This window comes from Lissotriton helveticus, chromosome 8, assembly GCF_964261635.1.
Source record: "Lissotriton helveticus chromosome 8, aLisHel1.1, whole genome shotgun sequence".
Lineage (NCBI taxonomy): Eukaryota > Metazoa > Chordata > Amphibia > Caudata > Salamandridae > Lissotriton > Lissotriton helveticus.
In genome coordinates, this window is record NC_136069.1 from 1,482,952,721 (window position 1) to 1,482,977,197 (window position 24,477).

The 24,477-nt window shown below is 41.4% G+C and overlaps 1 protein-coding gene across 1 annotated transcript in view; it reads left to right on the plus strand.

Annotated features, from left to right (window-relative positions):
• Positions 1-16,063: 16,063 nt before the first annotated feature.
• Positions 16,064-24,477, plus strand: part of CHORDC1 (cysteine and histidine rich domain containing 1) — a 125,037-nt gene continuing 116,623 nt past the window's right edge. Inside the window, exon 1 of the mRNA XM_078658414.1 lies at positions 16,064-16,263. Coding sequence (XP_078514540.1) covers positions 16,200-16,263 — 64 coding nt within the window. The 5' untranslated portion in view covers positions 16,064-16,199. The remainder of the gene's footprint in view (positions 16,264-24,477) is intronic.

Sequence of the window (24,477 nt, forward strand, 5' to 3'; positions counted from 1 at the left end):
GAAAGTGTGCCAAGTCTTGAGGAGACTTACCGTCGCAGCCACAAGCTGGCAACACTTCACCCCGTTGAGCCCCACTTGGTACCGCCAGTAGAAGATGATATAGATCAAAGCGGAACCTTATTAACAAAAACCGTTCATAACTAGTCATAGGCCATGTCAAATAAGGCTCCGTTTGTGGACAGGTTTTAAGTAATAAGTGTTTCCTAACACTATCCTTCTGTATCTCAACCTCTTCTCTGTCAGTACATCTTACCAATAATATGGCGTTTTTTACCGAAACGACATCAGGTTTTGTGATCAGGTTGGGAGCATAAAACAAGTCAGAACGGCCAATTGCAAACAAACAATCCTTTATATATTTTACCCACGGAATTTTAAACCTACCGTCTAACAATAAGGCCTCTTTCAATAAGGCATGTGTGAGTGGAATGTCGGTATTAAGCCAACAATTCAGCCAACACAAAACCGGGTTTACTGCTATTCTGTCACTTAGATATGGGACCCCCAACTCCTCGTGTACAGAGTAATTCCCAGTACCCCTTGGCAGCCTCAGTATCTTTTTCAGGACGTTATTTTCTGCAACCTCTAGGTCTTTTATCCTACGATAGCCCCAGAGCTCGCTACCATAACAGGCAACAGCGACACTTTTTGCCTGATAAAGTTTGAGCGATGCGGCCGTAGGGCAGTTGGCAATTTTTTTCCCAAAGCCAAGAATGGCCGCATTTACCCTTGTTATTTCGCCCTTCTTTTTGGACACTGCGGGGCCCCACGTTAATTTATAGTCTAAAAGGACCCCAAGGTATGAGAAAGAGTTAGTTAAAGGGATTTTCTCCCCGTTTATGCTAAAGGAGTCAGTTTTCCGGGAACCCTTTCCTGTTTTCATGACGTAGGACTTGGAATTATTTATGCTAAGGCCACGTGACTCCATAAACTTAAAGAAGGAATTTAGTAATTTTTGGAGACCGATTGCTGTCCTAGATATAAGAACCGCATCATCTGCGTAGAGTAGCACAGGCACCCCCTTGCGTTCAACAAGGGGGTAGTCTGCTTCTGTATTTAAAAGAAATTCCTCCAATTCGTTTATATACAGGTTAAAGAGAAATGGGGCCAAAATGCAGCCCTGTCGAACTCCCCGATTTATTCTAAATTCGTCCGTTACTTTAAGGTCTTGGGTGTAACGGACGTTAGCTTTAGTATCCGAGTGCAAGTCGGCTAGGAAGTTGACAAGATTCCTCTCTACACCCATTCTCAACAAGGTAGCCCATAATAAGCTTCTGTCCACACAATCGAAAGCGGACGACAGGTCCATAAATGCCATGTAGACAGTTCCTTGTCTAGCCAGGGTATATTTACTTAGAATCAAATATAGGTTCAGACATTGTGTAATGGTCGAATGGCCAGGTCTGAACCCATATTGTATAGGTGACAGAATATTATTGTCTTTAGCCCATGTAGATAGCCTATTAAGAATTACCCCCCCTACTACTTTAACTACTGAATTTATTAAAGATATCGGCCTGTAACATAATGCACTGCTGCGATCGCCCTTTTTAAAAACGGGGACTATGGTCGATAGACCCCACGTTTTTGGGCACCCCGTTATAACAGCTGTATTTATTACCGCCGTGAGGACGGGAGCCCAAAAGGGGATACTAGACTTAAACAGGTCCGGTGGTAAGCCATCCGGGCCCGGGGCCTTGTTGCTAGTTAGACCCTGAATCCCCCTTACAACCTCATTTACTGTAAAGCGTAATGGGTTTACAGATGGTGTTAAAAAGGCATTTTCTACCCTATGCTCGTTACTCTTAAAAATTGTGCTGAAGTGAGACACCCACTCCCCTTCTGAAATGCTTGTACCTAGGACTGTGTCATTTGGGTTATCAAACAATGGTTTGTTGATAATTTGCCAGAACTTGCTGCTGTTCCCCAACACTGTAGGATCAAGGAGGGATTCTATCGTATTAGCCTTAATTTCCTTTTTTCTTACGGCTAATGCTTTCCTATAAGACACACGAAGACTTTTTATCAAGTCAGGGTCTCTAGGTTTAATTTTTAAGGCGTTCTTCAAGTCTCTGCTTGCCTTTGAGCAGTTGTGGTCAAACCATTTAACATGTTTTCTACTTTGCCCCTTTATTGGTGCTGTTAGCATGGCGCCAATTTTAGAAGCCAGTCCCGCAAACCCAATCAAAATATTCATGGAGGATGAATCAAAAGATGAGCATGCTAACAGTTCCTCCTCTCATGCACTATTTATTTTAGAATATAAACTGTCTTGGTTTATCATTGTCCATTTAATACGGCGTCTGCCATTTATGCAACTCAGCGTGCCTCGGTCAATGCGAGACGGTCGTTTGGTGAGTAAAAAACCACCCAAGCTAATAGCTTGGGGGTTATGATCACTATATACACTGAGGAGAATGGTAAATTGCAAAACCCGTTGTACAAGGTCTGAAGATAGAAATATATGATCTATAAAGGATCCCTGACCGTGTCCTTTGAAAGTTGGAATGTCAAAGATTTTAGTATCAGGAACCATGGACATAGCTACTGTTAAGTTATTATCATTCACTAAGTCATTTAGGTTCTTACCACCCCTGGTATGAGAAAAGTGAAAACCTTCAACACTGTTACATCCCAGGGAGCCCATTGGGGTAGAGCCTGGGTTACCACATGGGTGAACATTAAAGTCACCTACTATCAACAGGTTCCGGGATGAAGTGTGTACGTTTTTTCTCAATAATTCTGTTAGGGATATAATGTTACAACCACCATTACTGTTATTAGCATTATAAAAGTTGACCAGAGTCAAAGCATTCTTGCCATTTTTTAAATCAAGCATCTGAATGTTCAAATTATCATTATGACATATGCTGATTTTACAGAGCAAGCCCAGGTTTATAAAGGTGGCCAGGCCCCCCTTTGCTCTGCCCCTAATCGAGGCAACCGCTGGAGTGATAAAGCTTAAAAACCCTTCTATATGGAATTTTTTGTCCTCCAACCACGTCTCTTGAAGGCACACAATGGAAATTTTTTTGATAAATGATAACCAGGCTGGGTCACATAACTTGTCAGCCAAGCCAGCTATGTTCCACGAGATTAAGTTCACACAATCGGCTAGTGCTGGACATATAAGACTTTCACTGATAATTGGTGCGGGTGTTGGGGTTGGTATCTCGATATGTGTGATCCCCGTATCCACAATACTTGCTGCAACCGGTTTTAATAGCTCCCGGATAGGAGCATGAACCCCATACAAGACAGGAGAGTTGGTGACTATGGGTGGATGGTCCAAAGATACAAATGACGTACTAGGAAGATCTTCATGGCAACCTATCGTACATACACCCTTATCAACATCACTTACAGAGACACTATTATTAGACATTATAGCAGGTAAAGATGGTAAAGACACCTTGTTAATCCTAAAAGGCACTGTGGATAGAACAGCGGGTGAACTACTATTCATATCAGCATATGTTACAGGAATATGTGTTTCTGTTTCATAGCAGCAAATACCCTTCTCTTCCTGTAACCTTGTAATACAGGGAACATTTTCACCCTCCCCAACACCCTCTACACACCTTAAACATCAGTCACATTCCTCTAGGCCGCTAAAGGCCTCAAACCTATTATAAAGCTCTAGGGGAGTAAATGGCATCAGATGTGACATACTACCCTTTGCTTCTGTTTTGTGGGTTAATGGTATAGTATTCCACCCCTGCATTACAGGTGTCGGAGCTAAATAAGGCATATATGCAGGATTCAGTGCAGACTCCATGATTAGGGACTGGGGGGTAAAATAGGTGCTATTAGTTGGGTATTGTGGGGGAAATACAGCAGATCTGGGGTAAAAGTACGTCAAAGGACGTGGTACAATACAACTATTTTCATTGGCAAAAGGCCAATTCAATATGTGTTGTACTGCTTTTCTATCCCTAAAATTTATAACCACAACGTCTCCCCCTATATCCTTCGCTCTGCCCCCCAACCAAGACATGCGCCGGACATGAACTATTTCGCCGTTTACCAGGTTGGGTTTAGGTCTATACAAAGAGAGCCAGTGCGTTATTTTATTTTTTAATTGGAAGTATCCCTCTCTTTTTCCATTAGTCACTTCTGGGACCCCAGTGAGTACAACCACATACGGTAATGCTTCTGGTGGAAGTTCCATAGGCGGTATCCTAGTCTGATCCCCTCTCCCCCGGGTAATCACATTCCCATCGGGTCTAAGGTGTCTATCCGGGAGGGTACTAGGTTCCCTGATCAGGGTATTGACTGTAGTGGCAGCATTACTGTCTGAGGTTGCAGCAGTTGATCTTCCCTGAACTGTTATTAATTCTGTTGACAGAGATTTATTTGAACTGTTGCCGTCAGGTATTATCACAACCGCATGCGAACGGTTAAGGGCAGCTGGAATTGCTACTGCTGCCTGACTGTTGCCAATAGAGGATACAGGGGGTGTAGGGACGACAACATTTTTTAAGGGAGGGTGCGTTTTTGTAATAACTTTTTGTTGTTGCACTTTTGAAGGCCCTTCTGACCGAACAAAATTCCCTACCTTAGTCAGGTCCCCCTCTATTTTACCCAACCTTGACTCCAACCCTTTAAATCTTTCTGCCATTGCAAGCGTATAAGTACGTACAATCAACTCAATATTGTCCAAAAGAGACTTAAAGGAAGCCGGTTGTAAATCTTTTTCCATTTGAGTATAGGCAATGTCTGGCTCTGTAGTTGCTTGAGATAAAGTTTTTGGGGTAGGAGAAACGACTACTATTACTTGTTTAGTGACGGGGCCTCCCAATGACGTTATAGCGTCAATATTCGCCTTTTTGCCAAACTCTGAGTGGCTTAATTTGGACTTATTTGCAGTTGTTGTTTTCCGTCTCCTTTTAGGCGGTGGGGGCCCATTCATTTTAAGTGGCGGTGGCCTCAAACTTTTTCCTCTTACAACTTTGCCGGGTCTAATTGTAGGTGAGATCAAAATCTTGGAAGTGTTATTGGGGGCATTCGACACAGTTAATGAGTCTTGTTGACTTTGGGTAGGTGACACTGCTGGGGCTAAACATTCTTGAAGGAGCAATGGCACGCTGGCTGTTAGTAACGAATTGTCTGCTGAAGTAATAATCAGATCATCGTCGAGTGTAACAGACATTATGGGTTCAGAAAAAGTTCTGTTTTTTATGCGTTCTATTGAGCGGCGGCGATCTGCCCTCCTCTCTGCTAGCAGCAGCTCCTTGTTACCCTCGGGAGCTGGCTTAAAAAAGTAATCGTCCAGGGTTCGATTTAACAAGCCCACATTTTTGTCTACTCCCGCAATGGCAGGGCTAGTAGCAGCTGTTGCCATCATACGTGGAAAAGTGGAAGCAGGATCAATCAAGAAATGGAACACAACTTACGGGAGTCAGGGACCAGGACCTCCGGCCCAGCCCAGCCTCTTCTGGCCGATGAGGGCCACAGAGGGCCCGCTCTTAGCCCGGTCTTCGCCCCGGCCTTTGCCCCGCGCGCGTCCCGCGTGCGCGTTACTGTCACTGATTATCAGAGAGAAGGGCGGGTGGAGTGGGCGGGAAGAGGACCAGCTGCGGCCGATGAGCGCCGCTCAGCACGCTGGTCCTCGCAGTCCTGCCTCTAACCTCGGTGCGAAGATCCGCTGTCAATGTGGCCGCGTTGGTGCTCCAATGCACATTCAGGGACCCGGTGACCAAGTCGCAACCAGTGTCTTTCGCCTACGAGCGGCTCCCGCGTAGCGGGGGCCGCGAGGCGTGGTGTGGCGTGGCGTGGCGTGGTGTGGCGCAGCGGCCGGAAACAGGAAAGCAAAACCGGAACTGTACTCCCAGCAGGTCAGGAGAGAATATATATATATATCCAGCGAGGATTCCTGGCAATCTTCACAGGAAAAGACGAGCCACACCAGGTTGGATTGCAAAAGAAATCTTGCGGGTCTCTTTAACAAGCAGCAGCAAAAAGACGCGTTTTGATCTCAGCTGAGATCTTGGTATTATATTCATGGCCGGGTCAGTGCATGACAGTTTTACCAGGCAGGGCTCTCTCTGCTCTGGGTACTGTGTGAAAAGTGTGTGTGGGTGTAAGTTTTATTTTTATTTATTTATTTAATGTGGTTTTCTATAGCGCAAAAATTACCCGAAGGTGTCAGAGCGCTTTACAAAAGAACCAGTTGTGATACATAAGGATTTAGGATTACATGAGTTACATAAAAGATATAAACAGGAAAAAAAATGCAAATGTACAAGTTGTAAAGTCACACAGGGAAGAGTTGTAGGTGCCCTTAATGAACCTTCTGCCAGGATTTACATGCGTTCCTCCAGGTTGCCACCGGGGCGAGTAACACCAGCTGGCACCTCCTGTGGTTCGCATCAGTGGAACTGAAATGAAATAAAAGATCTGAGGATGGAAATGGACCTCATCAGAGGTCCTATGTGAACACCCGGAGGGCGGGGATGGGGTACCGTGATTCCTCAGAGGCCCCCTCCCTGTCCGTTCTCATGATCAGAGTTAGCATCTTCAGGCAGGGCTGCTCTGTCATCCTTCCCGACTCTGTGCGTTACAGTTTTACCAGGCAGGGCAGGGCTCTCTCTGCTGTCCGCACTGGGGCCCGGCACGGGGGAGAGGGTTGCGGGGGGGGAACACAATAGGAACAGTAATGATACATGAGGAGAAAATTACAAGTGAACAAATTTCAAAAGCAAACGTTACGTTACATGAGGCAATAGTGACAATTGTGAGCAAACAAAATACAAGAGGTAGCAAACGGTACATTACAGGAGAAAAAAGTGACAAGTGTGCAAGTTACAAAAGCGTACAAAGTACAAGTAGAGGTATAATACTGCAATAAATGGCAGACACTCAAAACACAAGAACAAACGTTACGTAGGCAATGGTGGCTTACTTCACACAGCGCATTAGTGCTTGTGTCAGCACTGCTGCGACACGCACAGTCTAACCATCTCTGAATAAATTATTTCAGTCACACACAATCAATATTGTTTAAAATCTGCAGGCAGGGCAGCTCTGTCTTATTCATCCTTCTGAGTGAGCCTGGTTTATCTGCAAATCTGATTTAATAATCACAGTAAATCTGTAGGCCCGGCCGCATGGCTGCTCTGTCTCTTCATTCTTATCATGGGCGCCCTGACTAACTTTTATCTTCACAGATTGCAGGTTAGTGCGTGTCAGTTTTATCAGCCAGGCTGGGTCTTGCTGGGGGGGCGGGGGGAGGGGGGAGGGGAGAGGTCGGTTACAACTTGGGTTAGTGTCCTTCCATTTCTGGTGCCCCGCAGCAGTTTCAAGAAGTTCTTGGAGTTTCTTGTTGCTCAAATGGCTGTAATTTCTGATATTTAGAAGTTTCCCTAGTCTTCATTGCCTGATTTTTGCTTGCGGAAAAGTGTCACTTATAGTCGTTGGAATGTCACTCATAATTTCACTGACATTTAAAAAATGTCGCACATGGCAATCTGAAACCTTGGCAGCTATGTAACGTTTCAGGGCGATTATACAAAAGACAAGCAAAGTCCCTACTTGATAGGGATATACCCTGGGGCATAGAATAACCTGGCCGAGCGGCTTTAGGGGTTATCTATGCTCACACAACTAGAAATATATCAACATAACATCATTATATCATACAAATGGCGGCCAATAGTCAGTGTAGGGACCCTATCTATATACACAAACAACAGATTAAAAGACTGCAATAATTACCAGTGGAAAATCAGCAATTTATTAAAAAGTCATACATAAACATTTGCATCACAAAAACATAGCACAATAAAATACACAATTAAAAAAAACCAAAGGTCGACGCGGCGTTTCGGTGTCTTTAGTTGATGGTGACACCTTCTTCAGGACAGGGTTTTTTTGTTAAAAGTATCTAAAAGGTAAAATTACAGAAAACAAATAATCAATTGGGGCCTAATATACACTGACTGTTAGGCTTAAGCTAGATGACACATCTGCTTTGTAGGCCATTCCATTATCAAGCATTGTACCGTTATTCCATCGTAATACCTATCCGATAAACAAATCATGCATTTTCAACCTTATGCTTTAGGTGTAACTGATACATCACTACCATCATTATAACTTTATCACAACTGTTTTATACCAAAGCTGCAGAGATTTTTTCATACATCGATTACTTATCAACTTAACAGGATACATAACAATAGCTACAGCATTTTCGAAACATTAATTGTAGCTATTTCCTGTTTTAACATTTTCTATTTCAAAGGCAAAAAGGCTATGCTTAATTACAGTTGTTCTCCACGGACTTTTCCAATTTAAGATGTTCTAACATAGCGTAGAGGGCCTTATTCCTTTTATTTTAATGACAAGCAAGTAATCATTCTCTCCAATCCAAATCTGCTTTTTGCGGTAACCATTTTGTAGATATATGACCTACCTCTATATTTAAGGGAGATATGAAGCATATGGTCTCTCATAAAGATGCAGATTTATTTTGTCTTTAGTCTGCCATCTGAAAACTTTTCTTCAATGGTGGGATTATGTCAAATAGTTAATCCACCTGAAGAGTGAATAGCAAGAATCAAATGTACCCCGCTTCGTTTTAAAACTCGTCTTACTTTAATTATAGATTAGTCTTCCCATTGAAAACGTTCATTACCTGAATTTAAAATTTCATGTATATTGTCTTTGCTGTATCTGGGGCGACCACCGTAAATCTTTAAGGCTTTTACCACACGTAACTAAATAGGGACAGAAATACATGACACTCTTGGTAAAACAATGTAAACCTCTAGAGTAATTTAGCCTTTTACTGTGAAGGTCAATGAATTTATTGAGGAACTGACTCTACCTTTTAAATGGGCATATATGCAGTGCTTCAATTTTGCATTTGTAGGTAGGTTGTACGTTTATAACTTTCCGTATTCGTCTACCCGCCTGTTTTGTACTTCATTTGGAGGTGTCTTTAAGTTGCACTTTGTAGTTTCTCCACCTAGAAGAACAACAGATCATAGGTGTTCACTTATCTTCCCTCAAGTCTCTATCTTACTATACAACTCTCATTAATATGCAGCGTGTTGTTAGCCTGGACTTCCCTCACTGTTCTTAAGCATACATTTCTTTTAAATTTACTTTATTTTGATCTACAGATTGCCTTTCATTCTTAGTCTAGAGCTGCTGCTAGTTCGAGCCCTCGGTTACTATTGTCCATTTATTAGCAGTCGTTGGCTATCTAGCATTAATTTGTCCAAAGTACCCCTTCTACACCTCGATTAGAGTTATGTGACCCCTCCATCCAGCAGGAGTTAACACTAGGGGCAACATACTGACCGTGTCCCCCGATTTCTAACCCTCTTGGTCCTCTGACACGCACAGCATGGTATCTTGTTGCGGGGCATCACTTACCTATTTGATGAGTGTCGGCCTCCCTGTCGCCTTGTTCCGGATACAGCTTCCTCATGGACTGTAACCCGTGAACAAGCCGGCCTCTTTTATAGGGCTTTTTAGGCGTGGTTTTTGTCTTAATTACAACCAGGTGGTGTTGCTTAATGAGCAGTCCTATCTTAATCTTATGAGGAAACGTGGCCGCCATCTTAAAGTGTGCAAAACGCTCAATTGGTATTGCGGCTGCCACTGTGTTCAGTTTACAACGCGGTATTCATTATATCTTTCAGGTCATGATCTACACATACTGATATATTCTTATCACATCAATCACACGTATTTGCATCGCGAACGATTTTAATGTTTGAGCGATTCTGCGCATATGTTAAAATATACGGAGAATAGCTTCCGCCATCTTGGAATGGTCACACGTTACCAACAAGTGGTTGTACCTGTTGCGCTATCATGTATCAAAACGTGACCGCCATATTTGAATGTCTCGCTAAAGCTACGTGTATAGTGCCTGCCCTTATGTTATATTAAGACGGCTCCCCTCGATTACTTCAAATCTTGAAGTCTTCATGCTAATCTTTTCTTTTTATGGCACCGTGCGTTTCAGACTCGAACATTAAATGCATTTGGTCGGTGGTGCGCAGATGGTAGGATACGCGGGGATATACTGCCGCCATCTTAAACTAGTCACCATTGAGACCGCAATAGACGGGTGATATCGTATCCCAGGCCATCCTCTTGGGTTTAATACCCTATATTAACACCCTATTTTAAATCTCCACTTAGCCTGATTTTATGGTAAGATTGTTTTGCGTTACAAAGAACACAAAACACAAAACAAGTGAACATGCTGTTTCAGTGTTTATTCACATTACTCTTTTTATTCTGACAGTTACAGGATGAAAAATAACCCTCATGTTATTGAATAATACCCTCGCGTGCTCAATTGCTATACGATAATATTGTGTTTCCCATCTACCATGTAGAGCTGTAGGCACAGTTCACTGTTTGTAGGTGATGGAAGTGGTGTCTAACTTTCATACATCCAAACCTATTTATGCCCTCCTGATTCAGATTGGGCAATTGCTTATATTCCAGAGTAGATTGTGAAAACTGCATTGTCTGTAGTAATCTGTATATATCATCTCACTACTAACTAATGTACTCGAAGGTGGCATCTGGATTCCAATCTATTCATAGGGGTGCTGTAGAGCGATGGTCAATCGGGTAGGATACTACAGTATCCTCTCCCAATCCTCTTTACTATTCAGTCCTTGTCGCACAGTGTTGAATTTCGACATATAGAACTGTTCCCGTTTCTTGCGCTTGGTATTTACATCACCTCCCCTTATGCTCATTTTGATAGACTCCAGGACACACCACCTTAATTCTTGGTTGGTGTGCTTGGCCGATAGCCAATGGTCTACAAGTGGTGCAGAGCTTTTCTTCGTTCTTAACGCTGACCTATGTTCATTAAGTCTGATTCTTATTTCCCTAGATGTTTCTCCTATGTAGGTGAGGTTGCAGGGACATTGAATTAAATAAATGAGATTTTTTGACCTACAATTTTGGAAGTCAGCGAATCGGTGTTTCTTGCCATTTATGGTTACTTCCGTACCTCTTAAAATGTCTTTGCAGTTGCCACATCCACGGCATGGGAAAGTACCTTTAGGAAGAGGATTTGTATCAATGGTTGTCTGTAATTCCTGCCTTGTTTCCCTATACGTTTTCACTAAACTGTTTCTGATAGTTTTGTTTCTCCTGTATGCAAACATAGGCTTAGGGAGGGTAGACCCATTTTGATTGCTAACTAGGTTCCAGTTTCTATTGATTATGTTCTTTATTTTATTGTTAATGCTACTGTGGTTGGTTACAAAAATCAAAGGTTTATCCTTCTCTGCTCTCTCTATTTTGTTGAAGAAGTCATCCCTATTGAAGTATTTCGCCCTTTTGTAAGAGTGGCGTATTAATTTCTTGGGGTATCCCCTTTCCAGTAATTTTTCAGTCAAAATTTGGGCATGTTTATCATAATCGATGTTCTTGGAACAGTTTCTTCTCAATCGTAGAAACTGACCGTATGGTATATTGTTTTTTTGACATGCCGGGTGATGGCTATCGAAGTGTAACATTGTATTCCTGTCAGTAGGTTTCGTGTATAATTCCACCAGGAGTTTGCCATCACTTTGTTTAATCACTATGTCGAGAAACTCACATTTGAATTTATTAATATTGTGTGTAAATTTTAGGTTGGTATCGCCCAAGTTGAGCCAATCTATAAACTCCATCAGGGTATCTTCCAGGCCAGTCCAAATAAAGAAGATATCATCAATATAACGTGTCCATTGCGACACATTCTCGAAGAAAGGGGCCATAGAGTTAAAAATGTGTTTATCTTCAAATCTTGATACATAGAGGCATGCTAAGCTCGGCGCACATGTGGCCCCCATGCTTGTCCCTTTAGTTTGTTTAAAAAGATTTTTTTCAAATAAAAATATATTATTTTTCAATATTAGTGTTGCACACTCAACAATAAATGTTGCCTGGGAAGTCAGATCCTGATCGTCAATTTGCAACATCTCTGCAATCATTTGTATGGTATCATCTTGTGGAATGTTGGTATACAAGGCCTCTATGTCTAAAGAGACCAAGAACTGGGTTTCTGAGTTAAATGGAAGGCCTTCAATCTTTCCAATCATGGAAGTAGTATCTTTTATGTATGCCTTTTGGCTTTTAACTAATGGTTGTAGAAAAGTATCGATATATTTACTAAGAGGTTCGGTTGCTGAGTTAATACTGGACACGATGGGTCTCATGGGGGGGTCTAGTATGTTTTTATGCACTTTCGGGAGGCCATATAGTGCGGGTATGGTTGGGTGCTCGTTTTTTAGGAAGAGATATTCCTCCTGACAGATAATACCATCATCCTTGGCCCATTGTAATAGTCTTGTGATCTTCTCTAAGAGTGAGTTCAATTCTTCTCTCGTAGAGTGGCAATAGTGTTGTTTATTATTGAGCATGGTATACATGCGGGAGTTATAATCTTCTGTGTCCATGATCACGATACTCCCTCCCTTGTCAGCAGGCTTTACCGTTATCGAGGTGTCTTCTTCTAGTGATTTTAATGCCTCCCTTTCTATCTTGGAGAAATTCTGTTCTACCCATTGTTTTTTATCTAGGAGCTCTGATATACTCTTCTCTACACAATGTTCAAACACTTCCACATCTTTTTTTACCATATTAATATTTGGGGTCCATTTTGATTTAGGCCTAAGTCCTGATTTGTTTTCACTCTGTATTTTTGGTTTGCCTTCGAAAAATGCATTTAACCGGACCTTTCTAAAAAAACTTTGTAGGTCCCGTTCGATACTATACCTATATATTGGGTTGGCGATAGCAAACCCTAAGCCCTTCTCTAAGACCCTTTTATGATCGTCCAAGATTGGTCTGGACGATAGGTTAATAATCGATGCCTTACTATCTAATCCCAGTTTTTCTTGCTCCTCGTGTTGTATTGACGTTGTTGGTATTGGTTCTGAGGAATAAATGTACCCCTCCCTCTTCCTCTGCCTCTCGGGGCTCCAAAGTTTTTTTGGCGGTCTTCTAAAAAAGGAAGGCTTTGTCTTATACTATTAATTGTTTGGCCTACTTCCTTGTTACTATTTTCTTGTGGAGCTTCATTTTCTGATTCTGAGCTTGTATATGAGGTATCAAAAAAACGTACCTTTCTATTCTGAAAGTTTCTATTTGGCTGCGCCCATTGTCTTCTATTATTACGATCTTCCTGTGGTTTATCGTAATAATCTTTTTGAAGATAAGGGTATACCTTTTCTATATCGTAATGAGCCACATCTTTTCTAAATTTATTTGATTTTTTGTTGGTCATAAAATCTTGATATCCAACTATATCTGCTTGGATCTCCTCTAATTTTCGTTTGGCGTCTTCTAGCGCATCACAGTCCTGCAGTTTGCTTTCTAGTTCATCAATTTCTGCTCTTTCTATTATCAGGACCTCATGTGCAGTCTCAATTATGAGAAGCATCCAGTCCCTACTGCATCTGTTGGCTATTAATGTCCAATTTTCAATAAATTTTTTGACCTTAACAAAGACTCCAGGTTCATTTGTTATCTGCAACCCTTTCGGGATAATACCTTTTTTGCAGTATTCGATCAAGAAGTCAGCATGTAGTTCAGTCCTTATAATTTTCTTTTTTAAGTTCCAAAGTTCTCTCCATTTTTCATCTTTACTGTTATCAATAATCACAGTGGGAGTTTTCCTCGAGGAACCATGGATCAGTTTGTTAAACTGATCTTCTGAAAATCCATACGTTTTAATACCATCCATTTTCTCTATATCATGAAAAACGCTCCCCAGCTAAAAAGCTGTATTAATGCTCACAACACAAGGAGGGAGGTACCCTTGGAACCGATTAGGGGACCGGGTAGAGAGTATACAAAAGACAAGCAAAGTCCCTACTTGATTAGGGAAGTCCAGGCTAACAACACGCTGCATATTAATGAGAGTTGTATAGTAAGATAGAGACTTGAGGGAAGATAAGTGAACACCTATGATCTGTTGTTCTTCTAGGTGGAGAAACTACAAAGTGCAACTTAAAGACACCTCCAAATGAAGTACAAAACAGGCGGGTAGACGAATACGGAAAGTTATAAACGTACAACCTACCTACAAATGCAAAATTGAAGCACTGCATATATGCCCATTTAAAAGGTAGAGTCAGTTCCTCAATAAATTCATTGACCTTCACAGTAAAAGGCTAAATTACTCTAGAGGTTTACATTGTTTTACCAAGAGTGTCATGTATTTCTGTCCCTATTTAGTTACGTGTGGTAAAAGCCTTAAAGATTTACGGTGGTCGCCCCAGATACAGCAAAGACAATATACATGAAATTTTAAATTCAGGTAATGAACGTTTTCAATGGGAAGACTAATCTATAATTAAAGTAAGACGAGTTTTAAAACGAAGCGGGGTACATTTGATTCTTGCTATTCACTCTTCAGGTGGATTAACTATTTGACATAATCCCACCATTGAAGAAAAGTTTTCAGATGGCAGACTAAAGACAAAATAAATCTGCATCTTTATGAGAGACCATATGCTTCATATCTCCCTTAAATATAGAGGTAGGTCATATATCTACAAAATGGTTACCGCAAAAAGCAGATTTGGATTGGAGAGAATGATTACTTGCTTGTCATTAAAATAAAAGGAATAAGGCCCTCTACGCTATGTTAGAACATCTTAAATTGGAAAAGTCCGTGGAGAACAACTGTAATTAAGCATAGCCTTTTTGCCTTTGAAATAGAAAATGTTAAAACAGGAAATAGCTACAATTAATGTTTCGAAAATGCTGTAGCTATTGTTATGTATCCTGTTAAGTTGATAAGTAATCGATGTATGAAAAAATCTCTGCAGCTTTGGTATAAAACAGTTGTGATAAAGTTATAATGATGGTAGTGATGTATCAGTTACACCTAAAGCATAAGGTTGAAAATGCATGATTTGTTTATCGGATAGGTATTACGATGGAATAACGGTACAATGCTTGATAATGGAATGGCCTACAAAGCAGATGTGTCATCTAGCTTAAGCCTAACAGTCAGTGTATATTAGGCCCCAATTGATTATTTGTTTTCTGTAATTTTACCTTTTAGATACTTTTAACAAAAAAACCCTGTCCTGAAGAAGGTGTCACCATCAACTAAAGACACCGAAACGCCGCGTCGACCTTTGGTTTTTTTTAATTGTGTATTTTATTGTGCTATGTTTTTGTGATGCAAATGTTTATGTATGACTTTTTAATAAATTGCTGATTTTCCACTGGTAATTATTGCAGTCTTTTAATCTGTTGTTTGTGTATATAGATAGGGTCCCTACACTGACTATTGGCCGCCATTTGTATGATATAATGATGTTATGTTGATATATTTCTAGTTGTGTGAGCATAGATAACCCCTAAAGCCGCTCGGCCAGGTTATTCTATGCCCCAGGGTATATCCCTATCAAGTAGGGACTTTGCTTGTCTTTTGTATACTCTCTACCCGGTCCCCTAATCGGTTCCAAGGGTACCTCCCTCCTTGTGTTGTGAACGTTTCAGGGCGACACAGCACTCAAGAGTAAATGGAAGTGGGTTTCTTACACTGCATAAGCACTAGAAGCGCTTTGCAATTACTTCCACACGCCTCGAACATAACTGCACAAAAATGGGTAACTTAACTCATTCATTACATGAACAGAACTGAAGTGTCACACATAAGCATTAAAATGTCACACATAAAGACACTGAAAAATTGACGTCACACACCAGCAGGATGAAAAATTGCAGACGAGCTCTGCAATTTCATACAGTTAAATAGAAAGTTCAATAGAAAGTTCAATATTGGCGCATTCGCAATATATAGCTCGCAACAATATGCATCCGTCAAAGCTGCACGCACTGATATCTGTGCGCGAGCACTGTTTATCCTCTAACATCAAATGCGACACTGCTGGCGTAACTCTGTTTCGTCCCTGCAGCCTACGAACTACGTTTTTTCCCGATTCATCTAGATTTTTCTCGTCCCTTCCTGTGAAACTCGTCCGTGCCACCCCCTCCCTGTCAACTTCAACCAGAAAACTCCGCCCCTTTGACTCTAAGCCAATAGGATCCAGGTTTGGAACTTCTAGGCTCTGAATGGCGGAAGTGACTCTGGGAGGTGGCGCATGCGCGATCGCCCCGAGTCAGTGCTGGTAGCCTGACATTGGTGTGTTGTTACTGCTTCATATCGCTTCTCTTTAGTCGGTTTTCTCTGTGCTGCGCCTTGGACCATGGAACTGCTGTGCTACAACAAGGGTTGCGGGCAGCGCTACACGACCGAGCAAAATAAAGGAGGTGAGTGAAATACTTGTTTCACCTTACCAGGGTTATCCATCGTGAACTCTACTCATCTCTCGTTCTTGACATTACCACTCTTCCTCGAACCTTCTCCGTTAGCCTTAGCCCCGAACCCCAACTAGGATGCTACCCCCCCTTAGCTCCTCTTCCTATCTCCGTCCTACCCTGTCTGCTCTATCCCACCACTTTAACCCTTGCTCCCTTCTTAAACAGTATCTCCCGCGGTCTTTAACTCTCCCCCTCCCTTATTCCTGGGTCATTTCTTTATTGTTCTTAATGGCCCTGTACTTGTCTCCTTATCTGTGACCGGGGGTAAAAAAAAAAAGACTTTACTCCTTTCCCTCCCCCCATCGCTCTCCTCCCCAGGGCTTTAAGTGGATTTAAAAAATGGGGGTCTCTCAAATAGGCGTAGCCGATGTAATTAAGGGCGTGGCTTAATAACACTCCAGCTAAACATCTGTGCTTAGCATAGTGTGCCGCACAACTTGTACTTTGCTGTTTCTGTCTGCATCCAGATATATGATACTACAAGTACCATCATACCTACAAGTCAGGACTATTGGCTTTGCCAATGGTTATCGTTGTATACGATAAATAAGCGGAAACTATTGCTTGTTGTATATAATATTGAAAAAGCTTCTACTTAAAGTCCTGGTGACACCCAGAGCAATATTGCTGCTCCTACTTTTAAAAAAAAGAAGGGAAATCCTGAGCGAAAATTACTCTCTTTAAAGGATTTGCCTTCCCCTACAACGCTCACCTGGCATGAATTGGGGTGGCATGGTGAGCAAAAGAATGATGGATTTAACCCAGATCTGTTGACTGGGGGTGAATATTTCGATTTATTCTGCATTCCGTCCATCAATTGTGTGTCTATTTCCACCTGGCACGACGTAATGCTGTAACGTCTCCACTACTGAGAAGTGAGCAGCGTGAGCACCCCACATTGATGTGCCTACTGTTACTGCAGTCTGAAAAAAAACAGACCGCCTGTGCCAGGGCACCAAAGAGAGACCGACCCGTTTCGATGCCCCCTTTTAAAAACTGCCGGTGCCTTAGCAAAACGCACTCGTTGTTTTGTGGGCAGGCTATTGACCTTTTAATCATCCATCGCTGCACCAAGCACTGCAAAATTGTCTTAAATACACGTGTCGACTCTCGCATAGAACCCCTTAGTCAACCTGTTCATATGTATAGACATCCTTCGTCGCACGGAGCAAATGCACAAAGTGCTATAACCACTCGCGCCGATTCACGCTCTTGGGCCCAGGCAGTAATCTAGGCCATCAACCCTTCGCTCTAGTTCCAACGACTCGCCGAAACGACCAGGGCACCACGTTGAATCACTCACGCCTAAAGCGCATAGGACTCTATGTACTAAACACAAATGTTTTTTCTGATCGCCCGGTATAATGTTGTTTGCCGATTCCCACAACTATTGTTGACATGCTATGAAGTATTACAGTGATCTTGCTGAGTCACTGTCTTTTGTTTTTCCTTGTCTTCCTTTATTCCCACAGGCGGCAACCATAAACACCAGGCAATTGTATTATTAGTCCTGATGATGATCCCCTGTTATTAGGACCCAGGGATCGAAACGTCGTCTTTTCTCAAACAAAGCCACAAGTTGACCATTGTGTATACTGATTGTGGTTTTTGTAGGTTAGAGCTTGTTTTATTATTTTCAAATTAAGTACAAGCCACCTTTGCTCCAAGTTATTGCCTGTCGATTGTTTGTCTCACAGTATTTCTCTCCCTCACTACCTTTCCCTCATACTAGATACAGGAATGTGCCTTGTTATATTTGTGTGTACGTCTATTGTTGCTCCTATTTTACAATTGAACAAACACATTTCCATGTCTGGCTGGGCATGGGGAAAATATATATATATAGCACTTATCTAAGTCTGTATTATTTCTTCCCTTATTCCTTGCATGCTCAGGACCATTGTTTTTTGCAATACTAATCGATATCCACGGTCCTTAGTTACATTTCGGGTCCCCTTGTTTACTATTTTTGGTGCCTGAGCACCGGCAAGACCCGTCACACTTAAAGCCCTACTCCTCCCTTACTCTCCCCTGAACTCTCCTCCCTTTCTCGCCCCTGCACTCTCCTCCCTTTCTCGCCCCTGCACTCTCCTCCCTTTCTCGCTCCTGCAATTTCCTCCCTTTCTCGCATTATTGCTCTCTTCCCTTTATTTGCTTTCCTCCCCTCTTCGCTTTCTGTCCTTCCTTACAACCTTATGATGTCCTCCCTCAAACTTGTATTTCCCTTCCGCCCTCACTGATTCCCTTCTCCCACTACCCCTGTGCTTTACTGCATCTTTGTGATTCTCCAAATGCGATAACTGTTATGTTTAAAGCAATATATTTTTGACTGAGCAGTGGAGTGACCCACAACTCCAAAAGCTCGTAAAGTGTTCTGAAGCTTCTTTGTTGGACTACAAAGACTTGCCTGGCCAAAATGAAGCACCTTTTCCACATTGGCCAGACGCACCTACCCATATCTGGCAGTTCTAAACAGACAAAAGAGAGTACCTGTACCTTTGATGGTAAGGTCAATGGGATCCCACAGTGTTGGAGGATTGATGGGGATCCCCCTGCTCATTTTCCAGGATCTCCATGCTTTTGGTGTTTTAACTGTAGATTCTTGTCCAAACCCGTTTGGTTTCCATCCATGGTGGTTGAGGTTATTTGACTTTGGTGTCCCAATGGTCTGTCCTACTGTGGTTCCGCACTGGGCAGGTTCAACCCTTTAGGCTGTTTACTCTCAGGGTAGCGAGGGTGAGTAGTCACAAGCTTCTCAGAGAAGTTTGAGGGGCAAGAGCTCAGAACTTAACAGTCAACCAAAAGACACAATAACTTAATGTACAACCCACTGCATACCTTTTATAAAGAAAGAAAGTACTTTAATCATTCAGTAGAACTGAACACCACACAATTAATGGAGGAGACGTACAGGGTAGAAGACTACATATTGATAGAAAGTGAGGTGCTACACCCTGTCCTTCCTGGTGTCTTTCCCATGTTCCCTCTTTCCTCCCACTACACTCAAGGCTCCGTATCTATAGTGAGTACACCACAGTTTTCAGGCAAGGATTAGGCACATATATAAATAGTTAACTTTCTCTCACAGAGGTAGTGCAGAACTTCAGTTGAGTGTCGCCTTTAGTCAAGTCACAGTAGGTTTGTATTTGCATGTTCAGGCTAAAGTCCCTTGTGCAGGCTCGGCCCCATATTTTTACCTGCTGGCTTCTTTAGCAGTTTCGCAGTGCGATGGGAGAGGATCTTCTCCTGCTCTCACTGCATCAGCACTTAGATGTAGGCCACGCCATGAGACTTGCTCTGGAAAATGGTCTTAGAGGTAATCGGTGGGGCAAGTCTGTCTTGCACCTGGTCGCAGGAGCGGTGTTCTTCTGACCATCTACGTTGATGTCCTGGTGTAAGAATTGCATCCTTGAGTCTTTTGACAGTTGCAGCCTCGGGATGATTAAGATTTATTGCTGTGTTGTGATGCACTCTTTCTTTATCACAGCAGCAGGACCCATCTCTCAGCCAACAGCTGCCAGGTGACACAAGCAGCCGATGAGGTACAGTCTTAAATGCAGCATGCCATGAAATTGCACAGAGCGACCAGGAAGCCAACTTCACGGCATGGGTTACTGCTGTCTTTGCGCTCTGGGGAGAGTCCGCTTTCTTTCGGTGCTCTGCAAGGTTTCTCCTCCTGATCAGCATGTCCTCCTACAAAGCCAGGCACTGTCCTTCTCTCTCTCAGCAGGCAGGATTCTAGGAACTTCAGGCGCCGCCCTTAGCTCCTCCAGCAGAAATTGCAGACTTAAAATGATGTCCTCTTGCTTCTGCAAACAAAACTGACTGTCACGTTTGAGTACTCCTATAAATCACTCCCTTCATTAGTCAAGAACAACTTGGGACTGTAAAAAGTAGGGTTGTATGGATTCTGCTTTTGTATACAATTTTCAGGTGGGTGTGGTTCCACAGTCTAAGTCTTCACAACTGGTTAGGGTGGGTTCTCTTTCAAATGTAATTTTCAGGCTGTTCTTCAGACACAACCTTTTTGAGAAGTGATAGTTCTCACAGCAAGTGGCAGTTAGGTTGGCTCGAAGCAGGAGTATCCATTACAGGGTCACAATAAAGCATGAGTTCTATAAACCTGGCTATTTTCAAACGTTCTGAAGCAATATCCAGAGACAGAGTGCTAGACGTTGCCCAGCAACTCCTAACCTTGAACAACAAACTACATACAGTCTTACCTCTACCGTTCATCATATAGTAGTGCTCAAGAAGGACTGATCAGCCACCTCATGCTAACAAGGTGCTCATTGAATTTTTAAAGGTAGCCCTGTTTTATTCCTCTTCACTTCATCTGGTCGCCACCCTGCAGGCCTCTATCTGGGGAAGATAACCTAATCTTACGCAACAATAATCTTGGGCCATCCAACTGAGGAAAAGTGCAGCGAATATGAACCTTTATACTTCATCTATTCTAAAAAAGCATTCCATTATATTTTCCATTCTAAAAAAGCGTTCTCTAAAATCTATCCAAATGAAGTAAAGGATTTGATTGTAGGAAAAATATAAGTTTATTACAGAGAGGATAAAGATCCCATCCAGTATCATCAGTAAGGTGCAACTGAGTCTACACTTCTGAGTATTCCATCACCATGGAGCTACTCCAAAGAACAACCAGTGAATACATTGAAATGCTATGAAGTAACCAACATTAATATATACAATAAATACAAAATGCAAGCACATTGTTACACACCTTCCTCCCATATAACACAAACAAAACAAAACCACTAGAAATACATAATTTAACATTCACTTTCTGATATAATCTCTGAACCTTGACTGAGGATTTATAATCCTTTCACTCTTACGATTTAAAGACTTTGAAGGAAACCTGCTCGACCGAAAGGTGGTATTAGAAACAGTAATGGGTGGAGAAATGGCATTAGGTGGAGATATGTCATCTACCGAACCTTTTTTTATTACAACCACCCTATTGAGATTCCTTTACTAGCATCAAATCTTTCTTTACGCTTTACAATGTTATCAACCTCTTTTTCTTTCCATGAGGTTTGAGAAGGCAAATTGTTTCCTCTCTTATGTAACATATCATTCACCCAAAATGGTGTAATAAGGGTGTTTGGGTGTCTACTTTTAAGTAATTCAAACGGTGTGCAACCAGTAGTTGCATGCAGAGTGATCCTACACGTTTTAACAATTTTTTCAACTCCCTCCTTCCAATCTATATTGTTCTGTTTAGATAAGGAAATGGTTTCCTTAAGAACCAGAACAAAGCGTTCTACCATTCCGTTGCATTCTGAGTGATATAAAGAACAACGTTTATGTTTGATACCACATTTGTCTAAAAATTCTTCCATTTCCTTGGAAACAAATTGTACACCATTATCTCTTAACAGGTACCCAGGAAGACCCTCTCTAGTGAAAATATCCATCAAGAAACTGATAACATGTTTAGTATTAATATATTTTGTGATTTTTATCTCCGGCCATCTTGAGAATAAATCTATAAGAACAAAAACATATGCTTCACCATCCTTGCATTTCACAGGTCCTAAAATATCAACTTACAATTCTTCCTATGGCCCTTTAGGTCGTTCTCTGATGACCATGGGTTGGGCTCTAGGCTTAAAACATTTTTCACTTAATGTACAAGGAATACATTCTCTTATTAGCCTTTCTATTTCTAAATCCATTCCAGGCCACCAATAATTGAGTCTGACTCTTTCTTTAGTTTTAGAGATGCCTTGATGATCCTGATGAGCCAGCTAAATTAATTCTTTGCGGAAACACCTGGGAGGAATTAATCTTGTGCCACGAAACATCATACCACTAGACTTAGATAACTCATGCCTCACATTCCAATATTTCTCAAAGTTACCTTGACACTTCCTAAGCCACCCGTTTTCTGTAAAGAAAGATAGCTCTGTGAGTCATCATCTCTTTAACATTCTTCATGCCATTTCTTCTTTTTAATTCCATCATTCTCAATGGCACACACCCATTCCAACTCCTCTTGTTCTTCCTGACTAACACATTCATCAATAGGTGTCACTAACCTGGATAACGTATCAGCAGTGCAATTTCGAGCTCCAGGTAAGTATTCCACATTAAAGTCATAACCTTGAAGATCAACGACTCACCTTGAAATTCTGCTAGATATGGTGTCAATACCTTTCCTGTTAAAAACCTCAACTAAGGGTTCATGATCCGTGCAAACAACACATTTTATGCCCCATAAAAGGTTCTTTTGCTTTTTTGTGGCCCAATGAACGGCTAGAGCTTCCCTTTCAATTACAGAATAACGGAATTCTGCACCACTGAGACTACTAGAAAGAAAAAGTATCACTTTGGTTGAGTTCCCAGATTCTTGCTGTACTGCGCCCAACCCTTTCATACTTGCATCAGTAATTAGGAATAAGTTAGCTGTAGGATCGAAGCTTCTCAACTTTGGTATTTTTTAAGTAAAGCTTTTATCTCAACAAATTCTGCCTTGCATTGTCCACTCCAATTAAATTCAACACCTTTGCATAAAAGTGTTTGCATGTTAATACACTTCTCAGCAAAACCTTTAACAAATATTGCTACAATATTCAGCCATCCCTAGGAATTTCATAAGATCTTCGTTATTATTAGGTGAGGCCAAACTTTCTATGGATTCAATGAGATCATGTTTCGGTTCAATACCCTCATTTGAGATTGTGTGTCCAAGATAGTCAATTGATGATTTTTTAAACTTGCACTTATCAATCCTGACTGTGAGATTATATTGATCACATTTTTCTAACACCTAAGTCTCAAATCATGTTCTATGTCATCCTTACCATAAATCAATACATCATCCTGGTATATCTTAACTCCTTTATGACCTTTTAACACTTTTTCCAGGGCCCTCTGAAAAACAGAAGCTGCTGATACCAGCCCAAACGGTAGACATATGAATCTATAAGTTCCAAAAGGTGTAATAAAGGAAGTGTAATCCCTTGAGTCATCATCTAGTTTGATTTGGTGATATGCTGATTTGAGATCAACTGTAGAAATACTTCAGCTCCCTTAAGTAGCATGAACATATCAGATATTTTAGGGAGGATACCTATCCACAACTACTTGTTTATTTAACTCTCTTAGGTCGATGCATAGATGGAGGCTTCCGCCTGATTTTCGTGCAGCGACGACCTGAGCCAACCATTGTATCCCCTCAACCTCCTCAATGATCCCTTCTGATTTAAGTTTTTCCAGTTGTTTCTTCATTTCTTCCCTTACTGACAAGGGAACTCCACGTACCTTACTGGCAACTGGAACAGCTCCAGATATTAATTTGATTTTATGTGTGTAATCTCTTAACTATCCTAACTCATTTCTGAAAACCTTAGGAAAGGAATTTCTTAAATCTAACGTGAAGGCATCAGTGCACTTTTGGAATAATACCTCATTCACTTGAAAACTATCCTTTAATAAAATGGGTGGATCACTATTTGGATCTAACATGACCCCTAAATCCCTTTGATGTAGCTAGCTCACGATGCTGTCACCTTTGTGAGGTACGTATATTTTTCCAGAGAAATATCTTCCTTTATACTCTGAGACTATTAAAATACCCCATGAGTTTTATAGGTTCCCCACCATATGCGTAAGGATTTATGTCTGCTTTCCATAATTTTATCTTATCCTTCAAATGATGTACAAAAATGTGTTTGGACACAATAGTTATCTTAGCACCTGAATCAAACAGGACACAAGTACCACAATGCTCTACTATTACTTCATTAATGGGACCTTTCTTCTTGTCACTAGAAACTTGAGACACTATCTGTCCGCAAACAAAATCTGAGTCAGAACCACTTTAATTTTCTTCATTTCTGCATACCATATTAACTTTGGCTTTGCCTTTCCTTGCTTTGCAAGAGGATGTGAAGTGCCCAATCTTTTTACAAATACCACATTTTGTTTTCAAAGCAGGACATTTTTTATCATTAGCTAAATGGTTGAGATTCCCACACCTACAGCATTTAATTTGCAAATCAGAACTCTTGGAGAAACTAGAATTTTTTTATCTGTACCAACCTTAAAATCCTTTTTTTTAATTGTATCTTTTACCACCATTCTCTCTTTGGAATGTACTTTTACTTCCTGAACACACTCACTCTTACTATCTTGTTTAGA